Source organism: Cebus imitator, unplaced genomic scaffold (genome assembly GCF_001604975.1).
Source record: "Cebus imitator isolate Cc_AM_T3 unplaced genomic scaffold, Cebus_imitator-1.0 Scaffold219, whole genome shotgun sequence".
Classification (NCBI taxonomy): domain Eukaryota; kingdom Metazoa; phylum Chordata; class Mammalia; order Primates; family Cebidae; genus Cebus; species Cebus imitator.
This window is the reverse complement of record NW_016107534.1, coordinates 2364775-2386305: the sequence shown is the minus strand read 5'-3', so window position 1 is coordinate 2386305 and position 21531 is coordinate 2364775. Positions and strand designations below refer to the sequence as shown.

General features: G+C 48.8%; 2 protein-coding genes across 3 annotated transcripts in view; one reads left to right on the top strand and one right to left on the bottom strand.

Annotated features, from left to right (window-relative positions):
- The window catches only part of SND1 (staphylococcal nuclease and tudor domain containing 1), a 459246-nt gene that overhangs the window by 63404 nt on the left and 374311 nt on the right, over window positions 1–21531 (bottom strand). The gene's annotated exons all lie outside the window — the stretch shown is intronic.
- Window positions 15862–20235, top strand: LRRC4 (leucine rich repeat containing 4). Its single transcript, XM_017549555.2, has 2 exons — window positions 15862–16376; window positions 16552–20235. The coding sequence occupies exon 2, from the start codon at window positions 16652–16654 to the stop codon at window positions 18611–18613; it is 1962 nt and encodes a 653-aa protein (XP_017405044.1). The 5' UTR covers window positions 15862–16376; window positions 16552–16651; the 3' UTR covers window positions 18614–20235.

Sequence of the window (21531 nt, the reverse complement as noted above, 5' to 3'; positions counted from 1 at the left end):
AAAAAAAAAAAGAAGAAAGAAAGAAAGAAAAAAAAAAGACCAGCATGGGAAACATAGCAAGATCCCCTATCTACAAAAAATAAAAACAATTAGCCCAGCATGGTGGTATGCATCTATTGTTCCAGCTAGGCAGGAGGCTGAGGTGGGAGGATTGCTTTAGCTCAGGAGTTGGAGGCTCGATGAGCCAGGACTGTGCCATCGCACCTCAGCTTGGGTGAGAGTGAGACTCTGGCTTCCAGGGGAAAAAAAGGTATGTTTCTTCCATATCCAAATTCATGGCCCCTCCAAATCCCTGATCTCAGCCAATCATTGGCGTGGGAGAAAAGAGTTCCCTTTCCTGGTTTCACATAGTGATTTAGGATTAGGCATGCCATGCAGATCTGGATAATCAGACGTAAAAGCTGAGGGGCTTATGGGGAAAGTCTTTTTCTTTTAACTTTGGAAAAGACACAAAACAAGAAACTATGCTTGTCCTGCCTTTGGAGATTGGTGTATGGGCATGCAATGCCTGGAGCTATGGCAATCATCTTGCTGCCAAGAAAGGCACTTGTGCTCATGGGAAGAGAATGGCAGAGTAGAAAGAGGGAAAGAATCAAGGTGCCTGATTCTGACCTGGGGCCATATCTTAGGTTAAATCAACCACCCCTTCCCTGGAGCTGTCTTACTTAGGGACTGTCTTTTTATTTTATTTTTTTTCCTGAGGCAGAGTCTTGCTATGTTGCCCAGGCTGGAGTGCAGTGGTATGTTCTCAGCTCACTGCAACTTCTGCCTCCCGGATTCATGCGATTCTCCTGCCTCAGCCTCCTGGGTAGCTGGGACTACAGGTGTGTGCCACCAAGCCCGGCTAATTTTTTTTTATTTTTAGTAGAGACAGGGTTTCACTGTGTTAGTCAGGATGATCTCGATCTCCTGACCTCATGATCCACCCGCCTTGGCCTCCCAAAGTGCTGCTCCTGGCCAGGGACTGACTTCTTATGTGAGATGATAAATCTGCTGATTATTTAAGCGGCCTGTACGTTCTAGTACTGCAGCATAAAACGCATATAGCCCAAAGTGACCCATGAGTCTTTACCATGTTTTTTTCCACTTCCAGAAAAAATTAGGTGCCTGGAACCCCCTAATATTTCTGTGTCACAGGGTAGGAGTGACAGAGGTTGCTCTGTGCCCCAAACCCCTCTCTGTCCTTTATTCCAGTCTCTTGGGCTCCTCAATGTAGAGCAGAAGAGCTGCCTAATAAGAACTGACTGGATGGAGGCCATAGGGACTGCTGATGACAGGAGAGAGCGCTCTCAGCAAAGGATGCCACCCAGAGGGCTGGAGCATGGCTTGGAGCTCTATTCTGGGGGCAGCCACTGCGTGGGGTAGGGGGGAGGCACAGTCAGGGTTCATGGAAAGCTGTTCTGAAAAAGAGGGAACGGGCAGCCCAGCATAGCTGTGAAGTCAAGAAACAGAGCTGGTGTTTTCAGGTTCTTAACTGGTTCTGATCCAAATATCTGGCCTGATAACAACTCCAATTCTTTACAAGAGCTACTTTTGCTTTTTTCTCCCATCAGCCTGTATCTGCCTCTAGTTTCCATGCTATCTATGTGCAAACTTCTCAATTCATAGCCATAAATCTGATAGAAAGCTTGGAGAAGGCATCAGACAGACCCTATAATCTCTGCTAATCCTATAATCGGGAGCTAAACCCAGGACACAAATGGATTTGCAAAAATAAGGATTTTAGGAACTCAAATGGCATTAGCAGGCCTCAGAGACAAATGTACACCATTGAACATGATCCATCAATACAGAAACAGATACAGTGTGTTCCTTCTACTCTGTATGAACTATCTGGAAAAATGAAGGACTGAATGGGAAAAGGCTGTTACACCTTTAAGGATGAGCGCAAAGCCATTTCAAAAATGGCTTAAACTGGAAGATTCTCTTACATTGTTTATGAGTAAGAATGAAAAGAGGAATAAAAGGTATGAGTGTGGGGAGGGGGTTCAGTGAGGGGAAGAAGATGAGCTCCTTTTTTATTCTAAACACTTTTTGATTATCTTCTTTGTTGTAAAAACAATGAATGATTTCAGCAAGGCAAGAGCAAGGAAGGAAAAAATTTCAAAATAAGTATGTTATACACGTATGGGGCCCGTGCAGGAAATTCTGTGGTAAACAGTTTTCAAGTCACTGGTTTCAGATTTTCCGCTCACCTGATCTATCCCAGGGGACAAAGGTCTCTGGAAATCAGGCAGGGCTGCATTTGTCTACAAAGCTGATTCTTTAGGAGTCTGCCTGTCCCTTTGTGGTTGCGGCCTGAATAAATCTTTCTGTGCTACATGTCAGGGCTGCAAAGCTCCCTGACCACACTGAGCGCAGAAGCGATAACACACAAACCACAAGTGCCACTGGCCCAGTGTGGCAATGGGGCACTTGAGATAGGAGGAGGGTCTTGAAAAAACTCTTTCTGCCAAATGGAAACATTTTCTCGAGTTTTCTTCTCTTCTACATTCCCAGATGTGAAAGCAATGAGTCTGGGGTAAAGTGCTTGAGTGGGGCCACATCTTTGTTCCTTTTGGGGACTAAACACTCCCCTGGAGAAGCTGAGTGCAGGCCAGTGCAGGGGACCCCACTCTGCTACCTTCTGTCCCCAGACACAGCGTCTCTCAGGCCCACAGCCCTTCTCTCTGCACTAGCCCTCTTCTAAAGGTTTCTAAAATAAAACAGAAGAAAAATATTTGTTTGGTTACATTGTCCTATTTAATAGACACGCTAAGTGTTGCAATGTTTATTGCTTGCGTGTGTGTGTGTGTGTGTGTGTGTGTGTGTGTGTGTGTATGTAAACACATTTTATTTTGAGATGGAGTCTCCCTCTGTCACCCAGCCTGGAGTGCAATGGCACAATCTCGGCTTACTGCAACCTCCGCCTCTGGGGTTCAAGTGATTCTCCAACCTCTGCTTCCTGAGTAGCTGAGATTACAGGTGCATACCACCAAACGTGGCTAATTTTTGTATTTTTAGTAGAAATGGGGTTTCACCACGTTGGCCAAGCTGGTCTAAAATTCCTGACCTCAAGTGATCTGCCCGCCTTGGCCTTATTACATATATATTACTTATGATGGACTAAATTCAAAATAATTAGGGCAAACAAGATACAAGCAGGGTTTTAATTTGGCAAAGATAAGGCTGGCATTAGCCAACAGCACTGAAATATCGGGGGAGAACTGGTGTCACCTCTGAGATGGGCACCTGATGAAACAAACTTCAGCCACCCCCTTTGGCCTAAGATGGAGATGTTTGGGGGCCAAAGACTGAGACCAGTCTGCCATTCACGTGCCAGTGATGCTGTCAGGCTCTCATATATGCATGAGCCCTTAGAAAGTTCTTCAACATCCACTTAATTCTTTTCCTTCACAGAAAACAGTACTAATGAGAATGGTCTTGTTCACCCAAGCAAGTGAGTCAAGGTTATGTGTTTAGAAAACTCATTAATAACAAATAACATTTTAAAGGAGACAGACTCAGATAGCAGCTGGCAGGAGCCAAAGAGGCATTAAAAACAGGATGGGGTTGGTGGTGGTACTGACAGGCCTGGTCTCCTCTCAGGCTGGAACACCTCTTGGTCCCAATTTGATAAAGAATTTTACCTTGTAGCTACCAGATGTTCAGGAGCCGAATTCTTACTTCTGCCCCTTTTCAGATAATAGGAGCAAAAGAAGGCTTTAATGGGTTAGGAAATCAAACAGGTTCAGGCTACCACAGCTCTTGCTTGGGGAGAGAGGAAAGGACCAGTCCGGCAGGATGGCCAGCAGTGCTGAGCATAGGCTACACCCTTCTCAGGCATCTGAGAAGAACGGCAACATCCCCAATTTGTTGTCTGGTTGGTCTGTTCATGTTCAGCTTCCCCCTTTTCCACTTATTGTCTCTCTTGCATACACGGGCACCAGCTTGAATGGATCCTGCTGACACATGGAGGCAGACTGTCAGAGCCAGGACAGGAAGGACGGGTCGTAAGTTGATCGGTGTATCTGGGATCCCAAGATGGTCTCCTCTTGGGGAGGGATCCCCAGGAGCTCTGTGCCAGATCCAAACCACCAATTAGTTGCTGGGCCAGAGAGGCTGTTTGCAGGGGAGGGAGGAAAGTCCCTGTCCAGCTCAGACGCTGCTCACTCACACAAGCATCCTTTCAGAGTTACTGGCTGGCAGGGCTCCTCATGGGTTTTTTTCAGGGTTTATGCACTGAATACAAATCAAATAGCCTCACTGGGCTGCCATACAAACTATCCATAGTCACCAAGAAAGTGACAGAGAATGAGAGCTCTTCTAGCCAGGCTGCCAGTATCTAGGCATCATGGTAGGAGACCCCCCAGATCCCCAGCTGGTAGGCCCACAAAAGCTGGGGATTTAGCTCCCCCACTCCGAACCAGAGCCATTTCAGTCAGGTGTTCGTCAGAGAAATAGTTAAAAGTAGACCAAGATGAAAGGTTCCCCAGAACACCCTACTTAGCATTCTTGGCTGGTAGTGAGGCAAACATTGAAAGATGGAGATTCATTGCTTGAGTGGCATTGGGGTAAGGCAGAATAAGTTTCAAGGTAGTCATGTTACCCATGGTAAAAAGGAAATAAGCAAACAAATCTACCTGTGAGTTCTAGCCAAATTCAGAGCTGCAGGAGAGAAACTCAGTAGGTAAAAGTGAGAGAATATGTATATGAATAGACCAACTAGGCAACCAACAAACTGCAAACATTCTCATTCTTCCTAAATCTCATAGAGGAGTTGAGAGTTCCACCACCATTAGACCATGTTCAATTATCCCTAATTCCTCTAGATATAAACGTAATTTTCCATTGGAAGCTTTTGCAGACAGAGTTGCATCTAAAAATATGGAGTGGCTGGCCACGGTGGCTCGCCACTGTAATCCCAGCACTTTGGGAGGCCAAGGTGGGCGGATCACGAGGTCAAGAGATCAAGACCATCCTGGCCAACATGGTGAAACCCTGTCTCTACCAAAATTACAAAAAATTAGCTGGGCGTGGTGGTGCACATCTATAATCCCAGCTACTCAGGAGGCTGAGGCAGGATGATCACTTGAACCTGGAAGGCGGAGGTTACAGTGAGCTGAGATTGTACCACTGCACTCCAGCCTGACATCAGAGCAAGATTCCATCCCAAAAAACAAAAACAAAAACAAAAAAACACATGGAGCAAGAGCAGATTGGAGGTGGGATAGACCTCATTCCTGAAGAAGCTCATGTCATAATAAAAAAAGGAATGCAGCATCCAGGAACCTGCGTGTTAGCCAATTCACCCACTGGTTGGTTGATGACTCATGGGGAAGCCAGCGGTATGGGCACTGTGCTGGTCTCCTGGGGTTCCCAATGCTGCACTCCCCTCTACCTCTTATTTTTAAAATTGTTATTATTAATATTTTACAGACAGGGTCTCACTATGTTGCCCAGACTAATCTCAAACTCCTGGGCTCAAGCTATCCTCCAGCCTCAGTCTCCTGTAGTGCTAGGATTATAGACAGGAGCCCCAACACTGCACCCCCTCTACCTTTTAAGGAAAAGTGTTTGTCCTTTTGCTCAAAGATGGGAAGGGGTGGGGTGAGTAGTACCAGCTACGAAGAGACAAAATTCAAGCCCACATTTCCATTATGGGTCTGTTAATTCCTTCCCTGAAACTTCTTAGATGAGACAAATGAACATGCCAAGGAACTCACATTATTGGCCCGGTACTGAATGATGGGCTGCTAGAACAGGAAAACCCTAACCATAGCTCAAGCTGGAGGCATACAATTGAAAACAACTAGCAAATTGTGCAAGGTGGCTTGATGGCCACAAATGCTGATGTCTGAAGAAAATGAACACCAGGTCAAGAAAGCTGGTAGAGAGGAGGCAGTGCCAATATGGCACCACTCTACAAACCAAGGGAGAGGAGAAGAGATACAAGAAACCCCAGAAAAGGACACAATAGGTTTCAAGCCAAATTGAATAGATTAAAACATCAAGTTCCAAGCTGAGTAAAAGATCTATAATTTAGTCAGAAATTCCAAAGGATAAGTATAAAAAGTATGTCCCCATTTTGTTCCCACTTTCCAGATGCTAAGTTTTTATCTGGAGCAGTTACTCAGTTAAGGGGTTCTAGAATACTCCCAGGAGAAAGATCTTAAACCATGCGACCTTTTTTTTCCTTTAATTTTTTTTTTTTTTAAAGACAAGACCTTGCTCTGTTGCCCAGGGTGAAGTGCAGTGGTGCAATCTCGGCTCACTGCAACCTCCTCCTCCCAGGCTCAAGCGATCCTTCCATCTCAGCCTCCCGAGTAGCTGGGGCTACATACTCAGCTAACTTTTTTGTAGAGATGAGGTTTCACTATGTTGTCCCAGGCTGGTCTCAAACTCCTGGGCTCAAGTAATCCTCCCACCTCAGTCCCCACAAAGTGCTGGGATTACAGACATGAGCCACCTTGCCTGGCTTTTTTTTTGTTGTTGTTTTTTGATTTCTCTGACACACCCATGTTTGAAGGCAAAAAAAAATTCACAAAACAGAGAAACATCTTCCATCCAGGCAAAAGGAAAAGAAAGTCACCGACAAAGCTGGAGGACGCGGGTAGCCTGGGCTCCCAGGCAGACTCATCACACAGCTATTTGCTGTCTCCCCCTGAGTGCTTTTAAATTAAGCGTTTGTTAATGGAATTGTTCTTCAGTCCAGCAAAGTTTGGGGACTGGCAGGTAATAGAGATGAGGAACCTGGACAGAGGGGCCCAGAAGCTCTGGGCTCCTCTCCTTGCCCAGCGGGTGCCTCTCCACTGTGCTACAGCTCCGGCACTCAGTGGGATATTTATAGCTGCCTTTAAATTTACCCAGCTCTCCATAAAGCGAGGTAATGGGGCGCCCTTTACTGCTGCTAGTGGTGATTGTCCTAACATTCTTTAATTAGCAAAAAGCGTTGGCACAGCCACTTTCAAAGCATTTGATCTTACTGTCCTGGTGCTCCCTATTTCAGGCTCAACAGCCCCCACTCCCTTTGGAGAAAATGCACTTTAGCCAATTTGAAAACGACAGGCCTATGTGTACATGAGCACAGATAATGTGTATTTGTGTACCTATGCTCACTCCTCACATATTCACAACTGCCAAGAACCTGTGAGCCTTTATGATACCTCCATAAAACTCTCCTTCATAAATCTGTCAGCAAGGGGCTAGGAATTCTAAAAATTGAGAACTGGAGACACCTTAAGGTCACTAGGATTCTCCTTCATTTTCCCAGTATTTATGGGGAAAAAAAAAAAATCAGGCTAGCCATTCTTCAACTCTTCAAAGACTGTAAGTAGAGGGGGGTAGGGCTAGGTCTATCAATAAAATTAGGAAGGCCTGAGCTCTTACCCACATGGGACATCAAAAACAGTCCTCATCCCTCTGAAATAATAAAATCACTATGGTCTTGGTATTGGAAACAAGATGGAGGGGCTTCTGCTCTCGTGGAGATGTACAATAAACAGCCCATAAACAAGACAATGTAAAGATAATGGAAAATAAAATGAGAAAACAAACCTGGGTGATATGACTGTGATGAGTGGGGCCACTCTGGACAGGATACCCACCTGAAGATGTGGGGGAACATTCTAGGTTGAGGAGAGAGTAAAAGTCTTAATGGGGAGAACCACATGGTAAGAGTATTCCAGGGAAAGGAAGTTGACCAGTGTAGCTGACGCGCAGGGAATGAGGAGGAAGACGATAAAACATGAGGGCAGAGGTGCAGGCAGGGATGAAGGCTTAGGGCCCGTGGGCCATGGGAAGCAGCATGGTTGGTATTCAAACTACGAGAGGAAGACACTGGGGCATTTTAAGCAAATCAATAACATAATCTGATCTACTGTCACAAAGATCACTTTGGTTGCTATGGAGAAGAGACTGTAGAGGGCAAGTGTAAAAATCTCTGTCTTGAATAGATTAATTTCTTAGTTTTGAATAAATGTTCTATGGTTATATAAGATATTAACTCACATAAGAGAAAGCTGGGTGAAGCACATATGGGAACTCAGTACTATTTTTGACCTGTCTGCAAGTCTAAAATTACTTCAAAATTTAAAAAACCAACCCAGTAACTGTTAAAAACAAACAACGAAAAACATTTCATACCTTAAATGGAGAATTAAAAGTTATAAAGTAGGTGCAGTAATAAGAGCAGATATCTAGAAAAAAAGAATTCCCTCAATAACCGACTTTGAACAAGACAGCTCCTTCTATACCAATTTCCATAGTAGAAAATAATAGATGCTACCACCATTACTATTTGCTGAGATTGTGATTTCCTTTACTTGCTTCTAGTTCAACAATACCATGAAATAAGTTACTAATCCCACTTTACACGTTAAGAATCTCAAGCTTAAGCAACTAACATACATATACATGGTATATAAGAGGTAGAACTGGGGTTTAAACTCAGGTTTGTCTGACTCCAGAAATGCTTCATACCCACCAGTATGCCACAATGCCCATTAGCATCCACACACATGCATGCATGTGCTCTTATGCAGCAAAGTTTGTGTTAGTCCACTTGGGGAAAAATATTGTTTTGGGTTTTCTCCAACCAAAATCCGAATAATTTTAAGCACACAGTGTGTGTCTGTGAAGAGGTTAATTGTAAGTACAGGCATGAGTTAATGATCACATTTATGTGTGAGATACCTGAAAAGCCACTCCATTCATAGCTCTCAGTTCCACATCTCTTCCTGCTGGCTCTGATCTGGAAGTATCCCTTAATCTCCAATGAACATGAAGCTCAACATTTCTTTTTTTTTTTTTTTTTGAGACGGAGTTTCGCTCTTGTTACCCAGGCTGGAGTGCAATGGCGCGATCTCGGCTCACCACAACCTCCGCCTCCTGGGTTCAGGCAATTCTCCTGCCTCAGCCTCCTGAGTCGCTGGGATTACAGGCACGCGCCACCATGCCCAGCTAATTTTTTGTATTTTTAGTAGAGACGGGGTTTCACCATGTTGACCAGGATGGTCTCGATCTCTTGACCTCGTGATCCACCCGCCTCGGCCTCCCAAAGTGCTAGGATTACAGGCTTGAGCCACCGCGCCCGGCAGAAGCTCAACATTTCTAAGACTTAGTTACAGTGGAGCCAAACTTGGTGGCAATGCCAGAAGGTACTTTTGGTATACTAACTACGGGTAAATGCTTTAGTGTTCCAATATCTTTGGGATAAAATCTAGAGACAACGTCTAGAGAAAGTAAGAAAATCATTTAAAATGGAATCAGACAGAAACAGAAAATAAGAGGCAGATTTCTCGTGAGTGTGTCTTGTCAGCCTGCTCCCTTCTCTTGGCTCATGTGCTGTTTCCTGATTGAGACCCTCTCCCTTCCCAGTGGGAAGACCCAACAGCCACACAGCTCCTGGTTGGCTCCCCTACCCTTCACAGGCACAGGTATGTGGAAGAGTCACCTGCTGGTTATCAGATGCATTGTCCCTTTCCCCTTCCTCTTAAATGGCACATCACAGTGGTTGAGTTTGGGCTCTGTACCCAGACTGAAAACCTGGCTCTATCACTATAATGGGCTGAATGAGACCCCAGAAAAATAGAGGTCCATCCTCATTCCCAGAACCCCATGACGGTAAACCTATTTGGAAATTATGTCCGCAAAGACCCATTTAAGTTAAGGATCTTGAGATGAGGAGATCATCCTGGATTATCCAGGCAGGCCCTAAATCCAATGATAGGTGTCCTTACAAGTCACAAAGAGGAGAGAGGCAGACAGAAAAAGAGAAGGCAATGTGACTATGGAGGCAGTTTGAAGTGATATAGCTATAAATCAAGGAATGCTGACAGCCACCAGAAGCTGGCAGGGGCAAGAGGCAAGAAGCAAGGCATGATTCTCCCCAAGGGCCTCTGGAGGGAGGGCAGCCCTGCCAGATTTTGAACTTTTAGCCTCCAGAACAGTGAGAGAATATATTTCTGCTTTAAATCACCAACTATGTGGTGACTTGTTATGGCAGCCTCAAGAAACTAATTTAGTCACTCATTAGTCATTTCTGTGATCCTGAGAACACATCTTAAATTCATCTCCAAAATGGGGAAATCTAATGGTACCCACCTCACAGAGCTGTTGTGAGGAGTAAATATGTGTAACTTAACACAGTGCCAAGTACCTCTCAACGCTGCAGTAAGTGTTGCCTATTAAAACCATTATTATTACTGCTATACACAGGCAATTAAAGAGGAAAAACCACAAGGGCCTGGAATGGGCCAGTGCACCTGCAGAAGTGCATTTTCAAGGCTCCTGGCTGGACCTCTCTTTTCCATTTGAACATGCAGGTGACTGTGGCTAGAACACGTACCAAACTCTTCCAAAAGAGGAGGCAGAGGGCTAGCTGGGAGGTTTTCCCTATCACTCAAGCCTGGCAGCCCACAAAGAAACTATAAGCCCTGGAAACCTAGTCTTAGAGGAGAGGGAAAGGCCTTTCCATTCTATAGCTCTTTACCATTTGTATTAAGCACTGTCTTTTCTGAGCCAAGGTTTTTAAAAATTGCTCTTGATGGGACCTGGGGGGAGAATGCTTTTTTGTCCTTTATTGTCCACTCCCTCTGACTTTCTTAAAGAGCTGAGTCCTCAGGGGAAAAGAACAGTGGATTCTAAGCACACTCAGAAGAGTGGGTAACTCTAGAACAGCTGTCTTGCCCTGAATCATCAGGGCCAGGAATAAAATTCATTCCCTTTATGACTGTGGGTAGTAATGGCACAGCCAGCCTCACTATGGGATCACAGGCAAGAAAAATAATCTTCCTTTTGCAATTCTGATTTTCTTATTAAACAGAAAATTCATGGCTAGTTGTCCCTGATGGGTGTTTGCATACGTGGGTGGAAATGAGACACACACACACACAATGTGTTCATCACCTTGGAAAGAAGGCAGTGACTATTTCCATGTAGATCATTCCTACTTTTTATTACAGGGTATTACTGATCCACCAATCAATTGATATCTTTGCTTCCCTTTGTGGCGGGCAATTTCCATACTGCTTTTCTTTTTCTAGTTTCCCAAATTCCTTTTTTGTCTTTGCTCTTGTTCTGTTCCTGCCACTGATGGACCGACCCTTAAAAGGGGCCCAAAAGCTATTTGGTGGCAAAATGATACCCTGCCGAAGATTGCTCACTCCTGGAACACCCTATGAGGCATTATGGACATCTAGTGGCTGCTCAGGATAATGCCTCAGGGATACATATCAGGTTGGGGAGGGGTCTAGTCCTGGGCTTGGCTTTACTAGGAACCCAATTACCCTGGCTGGGTGGGAGAGTCCTGGGTCCTCTAGATGGCCCCTAGTTCGGTCTCCTAGATGACTGTTCCTGTCATTTTCTATTGGGGACCCAAAGTCACTAGGAATTGCAGCCTGGCGCTATTGAAGACTCATCTTTATCTCAATCTCTCAAAATATAGTAGCTCTGGCATACAAGATCACAGAAGACAGGCATTTAGAAATATCTTCAAGGCTCAGGTTTAAATGCCAATTAGCCATACATTGTCATTTTAACTGAGGAACTTCGGTCAGAAAGAACAGTCTCTGATACTAATTAGTCATGTAGCTTTACGTAAGTCACTGTGCCTCTCTGAGCTTCATCAGTGACATCTGTAAAGTGAGGTTAAATCCAGATAATCTCCAAGGTCCGTTTTAGTTTAACATTCTGAGATCTATGTGTCTTTTTAGCAGCTGGGGAAACACAGTCTGATCTGCTCTGCTCTGGCACTGTGGATCTCTAGATTAAATGAAGGAAGCATTCTCACTTAACTTTGTGGCCCATTTCCAAGACTTGGCTACAATCCCGAAGGATCAACCTTCTTCACAGAGCTACATATCTGAGATGGGGCAGAAATCATGGACTGAGAGAGCTGCAAGAAACTTTCTAATCCATTTCTTTGAGTTTATAAATGGAAAAAACAATGTTTAGAGCTATTTTAAGATTTGTTACTTGTCTACTTGGTGGCAGAAAGGGGACTAGAACTCAGGTATCCCAATCTTAGCGCAGGGCTCATTCTACAATACCAGGCTGCTGGCACAGGCCTCACCCAACCACCACTAGCTTTTTTAGCTCTCTCTGGCTTTATCACAGAGTCTCCCTGTGTGACACTGTAAGTGAGTACAATCTGAATCCAGTGTTTCTTCCTCTTAGGGTTTAAGTAGCCTTCTTCCCTTCTTATTCCTTGGTGGCACCATTTCAAGGAAGCAGTCAGAACCAGGGGCTGTGAGGAGCAAGAAGCCATGGCTAGATGGTACGTGAGTTACCAAGATGAGAGGCTGCAGTCCCACTTTCAGCTGAGAAGGGCTGTGTGCTACGATGGCCCCACAGCCTCCTCTGCAGTCCAGCTGGTAGGTTCAGCGGTGCTTTCCTGGTCCAGCTGGCCTACAGAGGGCAAAGTCGTCCGGTATAGAGCTCTACAGAGCTTGGGCATAGTCACCTTCATGGAGAGCAGTCACAAATATTTACTGAGAGACAATCTCATTACTAAGAATTGGTCTGACCCAAGCCAGCCCCCACTTTCATCCACCTTTACAGTATGGGGCAGCAGCTTTCATTTGTGGGGCCTGTAACTGAACAGACAGGGTGTGAGTTTGCCTACGCTAGCAGGGGACCAGCCCATGCAGAGCTCCTGTTGCCTAAGGAGGGACAGTCACACTTCATCATTGCCATCCAGACTCTGGCCAGGGGTCTCCTTAGGCACCAGACAACTCAACTAGGTCGTTGCCAGCTATAAAGGAACAGAACCTCTCGCCAGAAAATCGGAGTGTCCTCCACAGTCCTGTCAGGCTAGGTTCACACTTGAGTCTACAAGATGGTAGTGTCCTGCTTGAGACTAAGAATATGTAGATGGGGCTTCAGTGAAGAACATAAAAAGAGCTGCTAAGGAGCCGAGATGGAACTAAACCCTAGTATCAGGGTTTGACTTACCTCCCTGTCTGCCTCATTCTTTTTCTTGATGAGACGTTGTGAGTGAGAGTTCATTTTCTCAGCCTGTCCCCTACCCTTCATCTTATTTCTCTGACACATCCCTCACTGAACTTTCCTACAGTCTTGCTCTCCTTCCCTCTCCACTTGTCCCCACCATTTACTCTATGCAGAGTAGACACAGTGGGCATTCTTGCTATGAAAACACAGGACTCAGGGTTTGAGGGCTGGATGGAAAGGCTGGCTCTGTCACTTTCTAGTGTATGACCTTGGGCAAGTTATTTGCCTGTTTGAGCTAAGTGCCTTCATTTGTGAAATGGAGACAAATGTGGCAATTACTTTCACTGGGTAAATGAAGATTAAACAAGAACAGATCTAAGTTCTTGGTATGGTGGATGGCACGGAGTAGATAAGCATCTACTATGCTAAATGACTACTGAAGTGGATGAACGAAACCTGAGTTCTCATCCCGCTTGGAGACTACTTTGGGGAATCACTTCCACACCCAAATTTCTTGATATCTGAGGCATGCTAGGGCTCAAATCCACTATCACTTACTCGTGACCCTAGGAAACATGTTTGACCCATAGAAAATGAGTAACAGGGTTGCTGGGAATATTAAGAGTGGAATACTGAGTAAGGGATCAAGAAACAAACTAGCAAGGCTATTATTTGACAGCAAACGATAATAGAAAGGTCTTGTTAGGAACAGTTTCCAGGACTTCAACAATTCCATAGCATATTTAAGGAGGTTCAGGTTACTGGGCAACAGACAATATTGAGAAATGGGTGTGGTAGAAACCAAGTAACTGAGAAATCCAGGACCTCCTCGTTCTTAAGCAACAGCCCACGTGCAGGTGATGAGGGTTTAACAAGCGAGCCTGCCAGAAAACACACAGGGAAAGTGATGGGGGATGAAGAATCTGGAGGCAGCTCTGGAAGGGAAGGGATATTAAACGATGATATATTCTGTTGGACTGGCTTCCCAGGGCTTAGCTACAGATAGCCCCACCCACAGTCGGCAGAGAACGGGGCAGTCTTTTTCGGGGGCGGGTGGAAGCTGATCTAGTCCTGTTCGCCTGCACTAGTCTGTCAAATGCCTTAGGGTCTTTTCCTACCAGATATAGGGGCAAGCATTCCCCCCCACCCCAACCCCAATCGCTACCCCTGGCTGCTACGCAGTTCTCAGAGAGTCCCAGCCAAGGAGGAGCTGGCGAGCTCACAGGGCAGGGAGTTCAGCCGCCCGCCTCCCTTCCCCCAGTTCTCTGGGCGCAGCGGGAAGGAGCAAGGGGCGACTCGGGGCAGCGAAGACTGAGAGAAGCCGCGGCTGCAGCTCCATGAATGAATCGGCTGTGTCGTGGGCTCCCGGAGTTCACCTCAGTCCTTCCTGCCGGCCTCTGTGCTGTCCCAGGTTGTCATTCCCCAGTTCGTCGCACTTGGTCATTCCTGCCACTGTTTCCCGCCCCCGCAACCCTCATTAAGAAAACTCTCATTAAAGCCCCAGTGAGAGCCCAGGAGGGGTGAGGCAGAGCGAGGGAGGGGCCGGCGGCAGTGCAGCAGCGAAGCCCGGGTTCTCGGTCCTGGGCGCCACGCGGCTTCAGCCACCCTCCCCCGAGTCTCCAACCACGCAGCTCCGAACTCCGAGCGCGAGTCCGCGGCTCGGACGGCGCCGAAAGGAGCCCCGTCAGCATTCGGCGGGGGCGAAGATGATGCGGGCCGGGCAGGAGGCCGGCCAACTGCAGCAGCCCTGCCACCGGCCGTCGGGCCCCTAAGCCCGGCTCTCCAGAGCCTGGGGGCGCCGGGAGCCGGCCGGAGGGCGGGGGCCGGCGCGGGCTCTCCCGCCGCAGCCCCGCGCCGCTCCAGCCTATCAGCGGCCACCCAGCGGCTCCCTCCGACCGGCCCAAAATAGCTGCGAACGCCTGCGACTTGCGCGCGGCCCCTCACTTGACGCTCACTCCGGCTCGCTCGCCCGCTCGCCCCGGCCCGGCTCCGCTCTTCTAGAGGGGGCGGGGAGGAAGCGACCCGGGGAGGGGGGTGGGGGGAGGGGGAGAGAGGAAGAGAAGAGGAAGGAGTAAGGAGGAAGGAGGAAGACCGGCGGCCGGAGGCGCGGGGTTGCGCGGCGCCGGCCGGCGCGGCGCTGGAAGGCGCCGGCGTTAACCCCGAGAGGCAGGCGGCGGAGGGGGAGCGGCGCTAATACATAAGAGCACTGCATCACGCTAATCTTCTCCCAGAACAGTATGCGTCAGCAGTACATTCACGTTCTGACTGAAGGACAAAAGGATGAGAGAGCAGTCTGCGTGGCTGCCGCCTGCAACACCGCGAGCCCGGCGCGAGGAGGAGACGGTGGGCGCCGCGCGCAGGGGCCCCGCTGCTGCTGCTGCTGCCGCCGCCGCCGCCGCCGCTGCTAGCCAACGGGGACCATGTTCCCGGGCTCCGGAGCGTTTCCCGCAGCTGCGACCCCCGCTGCTCACACCGCTGCAGCAATCCGCGGGCGGCGCGGCCACTGAGGGCGCCCGGAGCCGAAGCCGCGAACTCGCTCCCTCCGCACAAAGCCGGAGCCGGCGGCGCGCCGGGGGCCGGGCAGCGGCGGGCGGCGACGGGCGGTTGCGCGCCGCCGGGGGCTGCGGCCGCCGCCGCCGGACCCGCGCCCGCCCCCGGACTCCCTGAAGGGGCCTGCGGTGCGGGCGCGACCGCGGGCGCCGCGCGCTCCCCCGGCCGGCGGACCGGGTCCGGGCGCAGCAGCCACACCGCTGGCCCTCGGGAGCCGGACGGATCGCCGCCCCGCGCGTTTGCAGCCGGCGGACTGGAGAACTGAGCCCCGTTTTTGTCTCTTCCACCCTTCGAGAAGAGGCGAGGAGAAAGGGGGTGTGTGTCTGGGGAGGGCGAAGGCGCCGCGAACACCTCCTAACTCTCGCCGCCCCGCGAGCTCACGACCGCAATCAGCTGCCGCCGGCCCGGAGCGGCCGACGCCGGGAGAGGGAGCGCAGCACCGAGCGAGCGCGGCCTGGGCGGCTTCGGGGCACCCCCGCACCCCCTCCGGCGGCGGCCCGGGGAGTGGGCCGGTGCCGCCGGGGCGCACTTTGGCGATGAAGCGCCTTCCCCCGCGGCTGGAGCGAGCCGGTGCCAGGGTCCAAGGACAAAGCCGGGAAACGCTGGTGGCGCCGCTCCTCGGGCGGAGGGGGGGGCATGCACCTGCATAGCCCGCCGGGCCTTGGCTCTCCCAGGCGCGCCTCAACTCCGCGGCTTCGCCGGCTCCGGCTCCGGATTTACTAGAAGCCATTTTGTCTCCCCCACCCGTCCCCTCCCCTCCCTTCTGCCCTCCCCGCCCCCACTACTTCCCCCTTTTGTTAATTAAAACTAAGAAGTCGGAATGGGAACGAGGTGCCCAGCTCCCGTGGAGAAAGCTTAAGGACACCACGCCAGTGCTTTTCTGCCTTCCTTCCGAGGTAGGTGACGGCGAACTGGGTGGGGACGGTTGCAGTGTGGGAGAGTCGTAGCTTTCGGAGGGCATGCCTTGAGGGTGGGCTGGGAGATCAGGGGCCGCTCTTGAGTTTGGCAAGATTTTTTTTCGGCCGATCCGCTCCGTCTCTCTAATCGCCCCCTCCCCACCTCCTTCTCCAGATGGAAAGAGGAGCTCCTAGCTCACTTAAGCCGGGGTAGGGCTGGTTCTCCTTTCCAAGCCAAAATCCCAGGCGATGGTGAATTATGAACGTGCCACACCATGAAGCTCTTGTGGCAGGTAACTGTGCACCACCACACCTGGAATGCCATCCTGCTCCCGGTCGTCTACCTCACGGCGCAAGTGTGGATTCTGTGTGCAGCCATCGCTGCTGCTGCCTCAGCCGGGCCCCAGAACTGCCCCTCTGTCTGCTCGTGCAGTAACCAGTTCAGCAAGGTGGTGTGCACGCGCCGGGGCCTCTCTGAGGTCCCGCAGGGTATCCCCTCCAACACCCGGTACCTCAACCTCATGGAGAACAACATCCAGATGATCCAGGCCGACACCTTCCGCCACCTCCACCATCTGGAGGTCCTGCAGCTGGGCAGGAACTCCATCCGGCAGATTGAGGTGGGGGCCTTCAACGGCCTGGCTAGCCTCAACACCCTGGAGCTGTTCGACAACTGGCTGACAGTCATCCCCAGCGGGGCCTTTGAATACCTGTCCAAGCTGCGGGAGCTCTGGCTTCGCAACAACCCCATCGAAAGCATTCCCTCTTACGCCTTCAACCGAGTGCCCTCCCTCATGCGCCTGGACTTGGGGGAACTCAAGAAGCTGGAGTATATCTCTGAGGGAGCTTTTGAGGGGCTGTTCAACCTCAAGTACCTGAACTTGGGCATGTGCAACATTAAAGACATGCCCAATCTCACCCCCCTGGTGGGGCTGGAGGAGCTGGAGATGTCAGGGAACCACTTTCCTGAGATAAGGCCTGGCTCCTTCCATGGCCTGAGCTCCCTCAAGAAGCTCTGGGTCATGAACTCACAAGTCAGCCTGATTGAGCGGAATGCTTTTGATGGGCTGGCTTCACTTGTGGAACTCAACCTGGCCCACAATAACCTCTCTTCTTTGCCCCATGACCTCTTTACCCCACTGAGGTACCTGGTGGAATTGCACCTACACCACAATCCTTGGAACTGTGATTGTGACATTCTGTGGCTAGCCTGGTGGCTTCGAGAGTATATACCCACCAATTCCACCTGCTGTGGCCGCTGTCACGCTCCCATGCACATGCGAGGCCGCTACCTCGTGGAGGTGGACCAGGCCTCCTTCCAGTGCTCTGCCCCCTTCATCATGGATGCACCTCGAGACCTCAATATTTCTGAGGGTCGGATGGCGGAACTTAAGTGTCGGACTCCCCCTATGTCCTCTGTGAAGTGGTTGCTGCCCAATGGGACAGTGCTCAGCCACGCCTCCCGCCACCCACGGATCTCTGTCCTCAATGATGGCACCTTGAACTTCTCCCACGTGCTGCTTTCAGACACTGGGGTATACACATGCATGGTGACCAATGTGGCAGGCAACTCCAACGCCTCGGCCTACCTCAATGTGAGCACGGCCGAGCTCAACACTTCCAACTACAGCTTCTTCACCACAGTCACAGTGGAGACCACGGAGATCTCGCCTGAGGACACAACTCGAAAGTACAAGCCTGTTCCTACCACGTCCACTGGTTACCAGCCGGCATATACCACCTCTACCACGGTGCTCATTCAGACCACCCGTGTGCCCAAGCAGGTGGCAGTACCCGCAACAGACACCACTGACAAGATGCAGACCAGCCTGGATGAAGTCATGAAGACCACCAAGATCATCATTGGCTGCTTTGTGGCAGTGACTCTGCTAGCTGCCGCCATGTTGATTGTCTTCTATAAACTTCGTAAGCGGCACCAGCAGCGGAGTACAGTCACAGCCGCCCGGACAGTTGAGATTATCCAGGTGGACGAAGACATCCCAGCAGCAACATCTGCAGCAGCAACAGCAGCTCCATCCGGTGTATCAGGTGAGGGGGCAGTAGTGCTGCCCACAATTCATGACCATATTAACTACAATACCTACAAACCAGCACATGGGGCCCAATGGACAGAAAACAGCCTGGGGAACTCTCTGCACCCCACAGTCACCACTATCTCTGAACCTTATATAATTCAGACCCATACCAAGGACAAGGTACAGGAAACTCAAATATGACTCCCCTCCCCCAAAAAACTTATAAAATGCAATAGAATGCACACAAAAAAAGACAGCAACTTTTGTACAGAGTGGGGAGAGACTTTTTCTTGTATATGCTTATATATTAAATCTATGGGCTGGTTAAAAAAACAGATTATATTAAAATTTAAAAACAAAAAGTCAAAACAAAAATATTTTCTAACTTGTAAGTTCTATTTAAAGGGGTGGGAGGGAATCTTGGGAATGTTGTGGGGTACAAGCCACACGTTAACTTGCTATGCTGCCAGAAGGGATTTCTGGTATAAGGTTGAAATCGCTGAGATAAACTAAAACAACAAACATCCCTAAAGAGGTAGGGTGTGGGTTGCTGAGGGGGCAAGAGGGATAGACTGAATCTGTCATTTTATATAGAAGATGCTTCATAGGACACAGGAATACCCATTTCTACAGACATCTTTCTTAAGCGAGAGCTGTCTTTGCAGAATTATCTTATAAAAAAAAAATACAAAAAAAAAAAGCACCATGAATTTGTACTGTGCCAAAATGTTAGTGGCAATAATTTTTTTCTTCACAGTCTAAGGGGAGGATAGATCTATACATGTATTTTAAGCAGGAAAACCACCAAAATTCAAACGAACCCTTAAAGGGGCTGAGTCTTTGTCCATGTGCACAAGTCTTGTGGTCTGTGCACTGGGACACGCATGTGCCTTGCCTGACAGAATGCTTAGGAAGGAGCAGAGAAGGACGGGAGCTGGCGTAGCTCTCAGCCTAATGCTTTCACAATGCACCAGATTCCTGCAGTTGGGCTTAACCCACTCTGCAAGGCATGTGTCTATTCAGGGTTTCCCAGGAGGAGGAGGAGGAGGCCCCTGAAGGGGGTGCGGCAGGCAGCAGGGGGGTGGGAAGGGAGGGCAGAGCAGAAAGAATGTATTCACAGGAGGCCATAAATTAGCATTGTGCCATGTCCACCTGTTGTTTCTGGAATCTGACAAATGATTGTAGACAATGATGGCATTTTATGATTTTTTTAAAAAAAATTTTGTTTGTTTTAAGGTAGAGAGGGAGGAGAAGCTGGAAGTGGGGAGCTTGGGAGTGGAAGCTTTTCTCATGCTTGTGATTTGGTGACTTTTCTAAATGCTGATTCATTAGGGATTATTACAGCGGATGTCAACTGGCTGTGGTGATGGGCTGGGGGCAGAACATGATTAGCAAAGAAAAAGGGGAGATGAAAAGGGTACAGGCTCATGTAAAGTACTGAAGCCTTTCCCAACCAGGATGGTTCACAAAACAGCTGTGAGATTCACGGTTCCAAGTGACACGCATGCACACATGGAGTTCCACATGGGGTCCTGCTGAATGGAGCACACTGAGGGGAAGCTTCCCTCTCCCAGGCCACCTCAGGAGGAGGTGGAAGAGAAAGGGTGGGTGTGGGTGGGGAAGGCAGAGATCTCTGTTATTCTGGTCCATTTAATGATGTAACTTCTTTCAGTTATTATTTTAGCTTTAAAAGGAAATAAGGGGTTTAGATTTGAAAGGGGGTGGTATGGGCGGGGGTGGGGGGGATTGCCAACAAAAGAACACTGATTGTAATGTGAGAAAAGTGTATTTTTGTATTTTAATAAATATTGTTCAATTTTTAATTCAATGTCCCCAAAGGGTTAAATTGAATAAGACCCTGAACCTAGAGATTCTTATGAGCCAAATCATTTCTATTTAATAAAAAAAGGTGGGGAGGGGAGGGTAGAGGTATGATGGGGGAAAGACAAATGTTAAATTATTTTCAAGTATGAGAAAATGCTAAAGCTGTCAATAACCTTTCCTTAGCTTAAATAAAAGCACCCCGATTCTAGTGCACCTTCCACAAGCTAACTGTGTTAGTCCCTGGCTTTGTTGGGGGTATAACCAAATTCCCTCTGCCCTGGAAAAGCAGGGGAAATGGGTCAGCCTCAGCTCCTGGGACCTGGCCAAAAGTTAAATGCCACCTCAGCAGAAGCTGCTGGTCAGGCAGCACCAGCTCTAGCTGAGGACCCTGGGGGACCTGGATTTCAGAAGTCTGCAATTATGTAGTTTGGCTTAAATTTTCCACAGGCAATGTTGCTTCTGTTCTCTGGGTGCTAAATAATCCAAACATGTCTTGGTGGTAGGTATCTGTCTCCTGATGCTTACCGAGTAATAATGTCCAGAGGCTGCATGAAGTGGGACCCTGCATTTCTTTAGTGCTAGTATTTATACTAATGCAGGGAATTGGGACTGAGTGGGTGTGAACTCTTTGGTATTGAGGAAGGAAAGAGAGGCAGGAAGCACTCTGCAGCAGTTGGCTAAGAAAGGGCCAATTCTTAATCCTCCTGGGTATATACATCATTTCTGGGTATGTGTGCCAGCACGTATGCATGGGCACACACTTAAAAACTGCCACTCACAGTTCTAGGCACCAAAGATATGTTCCTCCTGCCTCTCATTTACCACCATACCCCCAATAAAAAGAAAACTGAAGGAGAGCAAAGGGTGGGACTTGGCTAGGACCAGGTGAAAAAGCAAGAAATTACTCCCTTTCCTAGTGCCACAAGACACAACTCAGGCTGTTTAAAACAGCTTCCCGGGTATGCATTCAGAGGAAATTGCGGAGGAAGTTGCTGCTTCAGAAACAGAGGATAAGGAGCCAATTTCCTAACACCCTTCCTTTTTTTTTTTGACAGCTGTTTGAGCAGACAGGGAATTATGCAGTAACTCTGCAATGACTAAGGGTCTGTGGCTTACAGTAATGGGCCTAAAAATCTTGGGAAAGAGTCCTATGGACAAATACATTTGTCCTAAGGAAGAGTATACTCAGCTCCAATCTGTGGGAGAAGGACTTTTCAAAGAAATCTCAAAGGAGTTGGGGGAGACTTAAGTATATGGATCCTAGATTTAAGTATCCTCAGAGCTACAAGGAGAGT

What these genes read in the sequence shown, in the direction of transcription:
- LRRC4 (XM_017549555.2), top strand. Translation starts at nt 16,652, where the DNA reads ATGAAGCTCTTGTGGCAGGTAACTGTGCACCACCACACCTGGAATGCC.